Genomic DNA, 9,436 nt, shown 5'->3' on the forward strand with positions numbered 1-9,436 from the left:
AACATGAGTCCTGAATAATAGCAATTTTAAAGAAGAATCTAAATGGTCGGTAGCCATATTAACCACTTTTATGCACACAGACCTTTCCAGAAAATGTCCAGCAATTTTCCAGAAAGGGATCATGTGTGAACAGGCCAATAGTATCTGGATGCAGCCTTTATCACTCAGCGATGCAATGTCTGACACAATGCACTCAAATGGAGCGAGTGACGTCAGTGTTAGGGGAAGGGTTAGGGGTGAGGTTAGGTGAGCCCATCAAAAGCATTGGATGCAGCTCAGATTGCACATCCCTCTCCAACAGTCGCTTTTTGTAAATTCCTGTAAATTCGTTCTGGAAAAGAGAAGTTAAAATTTTCTAGAAAATAGGTTTAAAAGGTCTGTGAACGCAGAAGGAAAATTGCAGGAAAGAACGCGTTCGAAACGTAACAACGAAAGTCGTTCCAGAAATTTACGGATAATTACCGGTATCACTGTGTGAAAGAGGATAATGGCTGACCTGGGTAAATCAGACTTCAATCAACTCGGCGTGCTCTGCTGGATGCAAAGAGACCAGTTTTATGAGATTTAGACAAAGGGTTGAGAAGCCATTTTTTTGTATCTTTGGACCAGTACGGAGATAACCTCAGACCATGGTAGTCATAACACACACCAGGCTTGGTGTGAATACGTCAATGCCTTATAGAGAAATTGCCTCAAGTCCATTTTCCCAAACTCTTTATTAAATTTGTTCACAAGTTAAACAAAAACAGTTTGTCCAATCAACTTAAATTCCATAACTTTTGGTCATCATCATCTGCAGATCATGAAAACTGCATTTTTGTTTGTTATATTAAATATATATATAGATTTACAATTATTAACTTTTAGCATTATTATTTATTTTTCAAATATTAGATATAAGGGTGACATGGTGGCTCAGTGGTTAGTACTGTCACCTCACAACAAGAAGGTCACTGGTTCGAGTCCCGGCTGGGTCAGTAGGCATTTCTGTGTGGAGTTTGCATGTTCTCCCCATGTTGGTGTTGTTTTTCCTCCGGGTGCTCCGGTTTCCCCCACAAGTCCAAACACATGCGCTATAGGTGAATCGAATAAACAAAATTGTGTATGTGAGAGTGTGTGAGTGTTTCTCAGTACTGGGTTGCTGTGTAAAACATATGCTGGAATAGTTGGTGGTTCGAATGAATGGCGACCCCTGATGACTAAGGCACTCTCTGAGAAACGTTCACACACACATTCACACACACACTCATACACTACGGACAATTTAGCCTACCCAATTCACCTGTACCACATGTCTTTGGACTGTGGGGGAAACCGGAGCACCCGGAGGCAGGCCCGGTTTGGCTAATCGGGAGGACCGGGAGAATTCCCTGTGGGCTGGTCCGTTTTTTGGCCGCGAGGGCCGGTGTCCCTAGCTGCTTGCACTCTCAGCAGTCGCATTTTTTTTCATTTATTTGTTTTTTTTTTACCATAGCTCACTCTTTTTGTTCATTATTTTGACGCAGCTCCGCTCTTTTTATCTATTTTCTCGCAGCCCCAAGAGCAGAATGCAGCCCGCAGGTTAATGATGATGTAACGTTAACTCTTTCCACCCCAAACAGCGGCACCTTAGTGAATATTAATTAATATTAATGAATATTACACCTGCTCAATGAAAACCAGATGATTCACTACATTAATAAATCTGACATAACTTGATCAGAAATCTAAAAACGGTAAAAAAAAAAAAAAAAAGTAGACATTAATAGCAGCAGATAACAGTGCAATACTTATTCTTTATTACCACATTATCCTTACAGTGCCATTGTGGTCTAGCGGTTAGCATGTTGCAAAACAACGCCACTGACTCGGGTTCGAACCTTACCAGAGTCAAAGTTTATTTTTTTTTTTTTTCTTCATTTTTAGTTAAGACATATAATACTATTTGGGTTAATTATATAGGTGTACATATTTTATTTTTTTCTTTTATGACCATTACAAAGGACTGGATATCTATAAAGAATTACTGTTGTCATATTTGTGAAAACATTTGAAGTTCTAAAGCAGCTGTGTCCTTGAAAAAGATGTGATGGTGTCATAAGAAACTGAATTGGAAGTGATGATATTTTAATATAGTCAGTCATGAACTGAGGTGGGCCGGTCTAAGGCTTGAAACTCCAGAGCTGAAAAGGAGTCCCATTCCGGCCCTGCCCGGAGGAAACCCACACGAACGCAGAGAGAACATGCAAACTCCACACAGAAACGCCAACTGAGCAAAGGCTCGAACCAGCGACCTTCTTGCTGTGAGGCGACAGCACTACCTACTGCGCCACTGCTTCGCCCATGTTGTCTTGATGACAGTACATAATATTTTACTAGTTATATTGTGCAATGTTTTAAGGTTTAATTAACTAGATTAATTAGGTTAACTAGGCAAGTCATCAGACAACAGTGGTTTGTTTTGTAGCCAATAAAAAAAATAATAATAACAATATTGACTAAGATAATTCAGAATTTTGACTAAATGACAAAAATGACAAATGGCTAAAAGTAATATGGTTAAAGTACAAAAAAATATGCCAAACTTAATCATTTTCGACTTTTAGAGAAGTATACCTCACTAAAAATCTTATATTTTTTAAGTAAGATAAAATATTTCCCAAGTGATGTGTAACACAGTATCAACCGTATTCTCCTCTAAATCTACAAGGATTATGCTTCTCCTAAAATAAATGAAAATATTTTTAGCACTTGTCCTTTCAGCGTTTGTTTCTTCATCAGTGAGCAGAGACCGCAGAGTAGTTTTTATTTTATTTTAAAAGTGCTGAAAGACAAAGGAAGCTGCAGTAAAAGTCTCTCAGAGGAGCGTTTGAGGAACATTAACAGCAGGAGAGCAGAAGAGAAATTTCCTCCCGTTCCGCCTGGAGAATCTGAAGAGTTACGCTCACTCGCGCTGACATCGACTCTTCAATGAGCCGCGTTTCTATCATTCATCCAATTAGAGGAGCAGACAGAAGCAGCGCAGGACCCCTATGGTTTCAGCCTTTTCCTGCAGGACGCCTGAAAAACCGGAGATCAGCTTTCAAACGCTCTAGACTTTAGTTTGGAGAGCAGTATGCTCACCTTGAGGAGCTCACCGGGGACAGAGATGAAGAACAAAAATAAGATGTTGAAAGTGAAAGAGGAGCTCTCCAGAGTTCTGCTTTGATAGAGACACTTTCTGCAGGACTGTCTGATGGAGATCTCTGTCCCTCATCCTTTGGTTGTAATATATAAAGATCATTGGAGTCAATTTCCGCAAATTCCCTTGATTTGTCATCATTTAAATCAACAAGCATTTGATCAGATGACTGTTAATCCTAATATGGTTAATCCGATACTGATACTGATACTAGTATCAAGAATACTTGCCAACAGCGTTGGGCAAGCTACTTAAAAAATTTAGTCAGCTAAGCTATTAGCTACTCGACTTAAAATTTAGCTCAACTACACTAAAAGCTACTCTCTGGGAAATGTAGCAAGCAAGCTAAAAGCGATGGGTGTCACCATTCAAAATGAAAGCACAGCTTTCCACTTTTAATGTCTTATTGCTCATTGTCATAAAGTAAAATAAGGACACATGACAGCTGAGCCCCAACGGAAAATAAACCCTGAAACTCTGACCAATGTGAGGAGAGTTCACGTGACTTGTTTTAGCTCTTTTGGTCTGTTTACAGTCTTTCCCGTGTGAAAGTGAACCGCACCAACAACAAGAGCAACATTGTAACAGTTTTAACTCCTGTTTTGGAACAAAACAATGGATCTACAGGTGTGAAAGCACCCTAATATACAGTCAAGCCTAAAATTCTTCATACCTTTGGTAGAAATTATTTCAGTTCAGTTTAGTAAGACTTTAAGTTTTTGTTCAAGCACTCAAAATGATTTTTGCTGCTCAAAATGATTTGTGCTGAATAAACACAATTCTTGAGTTTTTTTAGACAATTGTTCTGTGTTCAATCCACTTAAATTTGTAAAAACAATTAAGTTCATTGAAACTTTTCTTTTTTTTTTTTTTACAGTGAACATTTTTATTCATTTTTGATGCCTCTTGTACATAATCTTATTATCTTTTAGGAGATGTAATTTCTGGTATAAAAAAAAAATAGTTGAATAACTTTAAGTCTGAATTTGCCAGCGGCATCAATAGTTTCAGACTTGATGGTACATGTAGATATTACAGTCTCAGCTGTTATTTTCTTCCCCAGTGTGCATTGTAAGGGAATCTGGAGAATTTGCACAAATTCCATTAAATGATCGTGATGTAAACCAACAAACAATTCATCTGATAACTGTTGACCTTAAAGCAGCGGTTCTCAATCTCGGTCTTGGATGTCCAGTGTCCTGCAGATTTTAGCTCCAACCCTAATCAGACATTCCTGGTTCAGACATTCCGAATCATGCTCTTATGCTGCGGTCACACTAGAGTTTGAGCATGCAAAATTCGGTTGTACAGTGTTGCGAAAAGGGGCGGAAATAAACAAGATGATTAGACATTTTTTAAAAAGTGTTTGGTCCATATTTAAAATTTCTGTCCAGAGAGGTCATGTTTCAATCTTCGATTGGTCTCATGCAGTCATGTGATGCGATTTTGCAGGTGAGAGTATCATCTTGAAACCCAGTTTGTATACAGCTTGTTGCACAAGCTTGCTTTTCCAGTATGATGCATTTGTGTGCATATGAATGGAAGTCTATGGGGAGAAGGGTGAAGTGTGACCCCGGTTTTACTGGGTTTTCTAGAAACATCCTTGCAGGTTTGTTGAGGCAAATGGAGCTAAAATCTGCTGGATACCTGAACGAAAAGACCGAGTTTGAAAACCCCTGCCTTAAAGGCATATTAAAGGATTTTATTCATATCTTAGTGTTTCCATAACGTGTTTCTCATGTGATCCTTCAAAATGCATGTTAACACAGGGTCCATACCACAGATAAATATTGTGACATACCATGCACACTTCTTAGTGTCTCCTTCCCTTTTGCTCTACAGGTATCTGAACTATTTTGCAACTAAGACGAGTCCGACCGGTGTGATTCTGGACCTGTGGGAGGCTCAACATTTTCCAGACGGAAACCTGAACCAGCTCGCCACTGTCCTGGAGGAGATGGGCCGACACGACCACAGCATTAGCACCACGGCCAAAGAGCAGTGACCAAAACACTGCTTCATGTACTATACCGAGCCCAATCCGCCATCAAACCCAAGGCAAAGTCAACAGCATTTTGAGGTTTCAGCATCGTGAAGCACCTGGAAACGATGTCCACATAAACCAATCTGTGGTCAAAGGTGAACTACGAACAGGGTCAAGACTTTTCAGGCTCGTACTAGACAACCAAAATCCCAAAAAAAACTAGTTTGCACGCGCAGTCAAGTCCCCATGTGTGTTTGCGCAATGAAAAATGCCGAAAAAAAACATCTCGTCTCCTTTAGTGATCGTTTTTACCGAATTTTGTGGTGCCATCTAGTGGTTGCAGAAAAAAATAAACGAACGCTCATGTAGTATAATATTTTGAGACATGAATACAGTATTTAGTGTGTCTACGGAGTACCTTAAAGTGGCCTTGAAAAATCCAGTTAATGTTCTGATCCGATTATTTGAATTGTATTATTTTTGTAATGCAGCTATTCGAAGACGTAAATATCAATTGCTTTGTTGAACAAAAAGTGCACATGAGCACTTGCCAGGGATTTGAAAAGTAATGGTTTTGTTATTTGATTTTTTTGGGGAATGCGATGTTACGTCACACTGTAATGATCTTTTTACTGGCCCGGAAGAGTTGAGCGGACTTTTGCTGCATCTGATGAATTCACACACATTCTGCATGGGTTGTGCATCAGTATTTCATAGTAACATTTGTGGGTTTCACTCGACTATATGCAATGTAGTAAAAAGAGTACATTCATCCCTTATGAAAACAAACTCAGGCTCATTCTGATTGCGTACCCCTTTATACATTTCTGGAGAGTGCCAAATATGTCCCAGGAACTACTTTTTTCCAGTTTGTGTTTTTGTGAATCCGCCAGAGGCTGCTGTGTACGTTTTTCAGATCTCAAATTTCCCTCACAAGTGCCATTTGCGCCTGCTATTTTTATGTAAATCCACCAAAGGTCACTGTCAACTGACTGACCCACCCTCCTCTACCTCTAAATCCAACCGATAGTGTTTTTAAAATACACCAATTGACCCGATCACCCCCTTCCCTAAACCCAACCGATAGTGTTTTCAAGACACACCGATTGACCTGATATCCCCCTTACCTAAACCCAACCGATAGTGTTTTCAAAATACACCGATTGACCCGATCACCCCCTTCCCTAAACCCAACCGATAGTGTTTTAAAACAAACCAATTGACCCGATCACCCCCTTCCCTAAACCCAACCGATAGTGTTTTCAAGACACACCGATTGACCCGATCACCCCCTTACCTAAACCCAACCGATAGTGTTTTAAAACACACCAATTGACTCGATCACCCCCTTCCCTAAACTCAACCGGTAGTGTTTTCAAGACACACCGATTGACCTGATATCCCCCTTACCTAAACCCAACCGAGTGTTTTCAAAATACGCCGATTGACCCGATCACCCCCTTCCCTAAACCCAACCGATAGTGTTTTCAAGACACACCGATTGACCCGATCACCCCCTTACCTAAACCCAACCGATAGTGTTTTCAAAATACGCCGATTGACCCGATCACCCCCTTCCCTAAACCCAACCGATAGTGTTTTCAAGACACACTGATTGACCCGATCACCCCCTTCCCTAAACCCAACCGATAGTGTTTTTAAAACACACCAATTGACCTGATCACCCCCTTCCCTAAACCCAACATATAGTGTTTTCAAAACACACCAATTGACCCGATATCCCTCTTACCTAAACCCAACCGATAGTGTTTTAAAACACACCAATTGACTCGATCACCCCCTTCCCTAAACTCAACCGGTAGTGTTTTTAAAATACACCGTTTGACCTGATAACCCCCTGCCCTAAACCCAACCGCAGTGTTTTCAAAAGCAATCCAGACAAAGGAAAGCCCTCGCCTGGTTTTTACCACATTTTCAGATTTTACCACATTCTCACCCTGTTATTTACTTGTTTGTTTTATTTTATGTCATTTGTTTTTGTCTTACCTGCTTTCTGGAACCGTTCTTCATTTGACTCGAGCCCTGTCATCGCGGTCGACTTCGCTCTGCGTCAAAAATCATCCGATGTACATTTATTACCATTGTAAACTGATAAACTGGTAACAGCGGAAAAGCCATCTACATGAAGGTAATCTGTCAGCTGGTAGCAAAAATAAATGGTGTCTTACCACCCTAGAGCGTTCATTTCAAATATGAAATGCAGCCATACATTCCTGTGGCTACATAATTTGGGGTCTCAAGAAATGTATATATGGGTATGTCTTCAGAATGAGCCTGTGCTGGAAATAGTACCATGATGGCTATGGTTTCTGCCAAATTTGATAACAACTGTAGTTATTGTAACTACTAAAATGCTTAATTTCAAAGTCTGTTGTTCTTTTCCAATCACTAGGACCTTTTTCTTTGTCACCAAGCTTATAAAACAATAATTACATTTCGAAACAGCTTCACAATATTAAACGGGAAAGCAGCTCATTAAATAATGCAGAATGAGAAAGAAAATGTATTATTATCATATAATGCAGACTATATCGCAGTGAGCTCAATCAGTTGACTATTGACTCAGTTCATTTAATAACAAAATAAAAGTCTATAAACACTAAAATAAATTAAAAAAGTGAAGAACCAAACCTAGCAAAAAACAGCGGTTCTGAGCCTGGTGGTACTTGATAGTAGATAGTAGTATTTGATAGTAGACAATTTGGTCATACAATATTTATAGTTTATTTTTACACAAGTCAACGGCAGCACGGTAATATATATATATATATATATATATATATATATATATATATATATATATATATATATATATATATACATCTCAAAAACATTTTAAATACATTTTAAATTGAAAAATAGCAGCTGCAGTTTTGGCAGAACTTAATAAACGACTTTTGCAAGCGGTGTCCAGCAACAAGCCATTTGTTTGCCACACTTAAAGTAAAAAATCAAACAAACATACAGTACAATATGAAACAACCACAGCCAGTCAGAACATATAATAATAATAATAATAATTCCTTACATTTATATAGCGCTTTTGTAGAAACTCAAAGTGCTTTACACAATAGGGGGGGATCTCCTCATCTACCACCAGTGTGCAGCCTCCACCTGGATGATGCATGTATTATGTTTTATATAAAGATGAGTGATTAAAGACAGAAATAGAAAACGTCCCCTTAGTCAAGAACAACAAAACAAATTGTTTATTGTATTTACTACTTTTTTATGGTATGTAGTTGCAAACAATTTATTTGGGCTAAATTTAAACAAGTTAATTTGAACATCATTGTTTAAATAGTCCATATACACTAACTGACAAAAGTCTTCGATCCCAGTTGTAAGAGCAACAAATAATAACTTGACTTGTAGTCGATCATTTGGCCTGGCCAGTCACCAGACATAAACATTATTGAGCATGTCTGAGGTAAGATGAAGGAGGCATTAAGGATGATTCCAAAGAGTCTTGATGAACTCTGGGAGTCCTGCAAGAACGCTTTCTTTGCCATTCCAGATGACTTTATTAATTAGTGATTTGAGTCATTGCAGAGATGTATGGATGCAGTCCTCCAAGCTCATGATGGAGTCAGACACAATATTCATTCTGTTTCCTCTGCAGCAGGACTTTATATTCTATACTGGACATTATTTCTGTTAAATGACAAGACTTTTGTCTAAGCAAAGTCAGACCTTACTGTCCTAATTAATTCAAAAGCAAGCCACGATCATTTTATTTAGGTAAAACAAGTGTAATCTTTCATATGAGCCACTTCTGATACCAAATGATCAACTAGTAGTTCAGTTATTTTTTGTGTTTTCTAAAACTTGAATAGGCCAAAAGACTTTAGTCAGGTAGTGTATATTGTTTGCAACCACTAACCTCAAAAACATAGTAAATTAAATGAATCTTTCTTTTTTCAGTGTGGTTAGGACAGAAACTCCTGGAAGAGGTGTAGGTTAAATGCGATATTAGTTTTGCTGTTCTCATGAACACACCCTTATCTGGCAAAAACGAAAGATCCTTCCTGTTTCATCAGTTCACACAAACACTTCAACTACAACTCAGATCTCAGAAATACTCTCGGCTTCAGCAATGTCAGAATGAAAGCAAATGAAAGATGTCATATTTAAATACACATGATTTTTAAAAGAGGTGCAGGGAATGGCGATTTGGTGATGTGAGAGAGAAGAACGTGTTTCAGAGGGTTGCTCTTTTTCCACACACATAATTACTTTTTGACTTGTGAATCATTTTCAATGCTACGAAG

General features: G+C 38.7%; 1 protein-coding gene across 11 annotated transcripts in view; it reads left to right on the top strand.

The window, feature by feature from the left end:
- unc5ca (unc-5 netrin receptor Ca) overlaps nucleotides 1-6,287 on the top strand; it is a 467,777-nt gene extending 461,490 nt beyond the window's left edge. For all 11 annotated transcript variants that reach the window (XM_073951925.1, XM_073951920.1, XM_073951922.1 and 8 more), the window contains one exon: nucleotides 5,003-6,287. In XM_073951925.1, the coding sequence (XP_073808026.1) occupies nucleotides 5,003-5,165 (163 nt within the window). In that variant the 3' untranslated portion in view covers nucleotides 5,166-6,287. The remainder of the gene's footprint in view (nucleotides 1-5,002) is intronic.
- Nucleotides 6,288-9,436: the final 3,149 nt, after the last annotated feature.

The sequence above is a fragment of the Danio rerio genome, chromosome 5 (genome assembly GCF_049306965.1).
Source record: "Danio rerio strain Tuebingen ecotype United States chromosome 5, GRCz12tu, whole genome shotgun sequence".
NCBI lineage: Eukaryota > Metazoa > Chordata > Actinopteri > Cypriniformes > Danionidae > Danio > Danio rerio.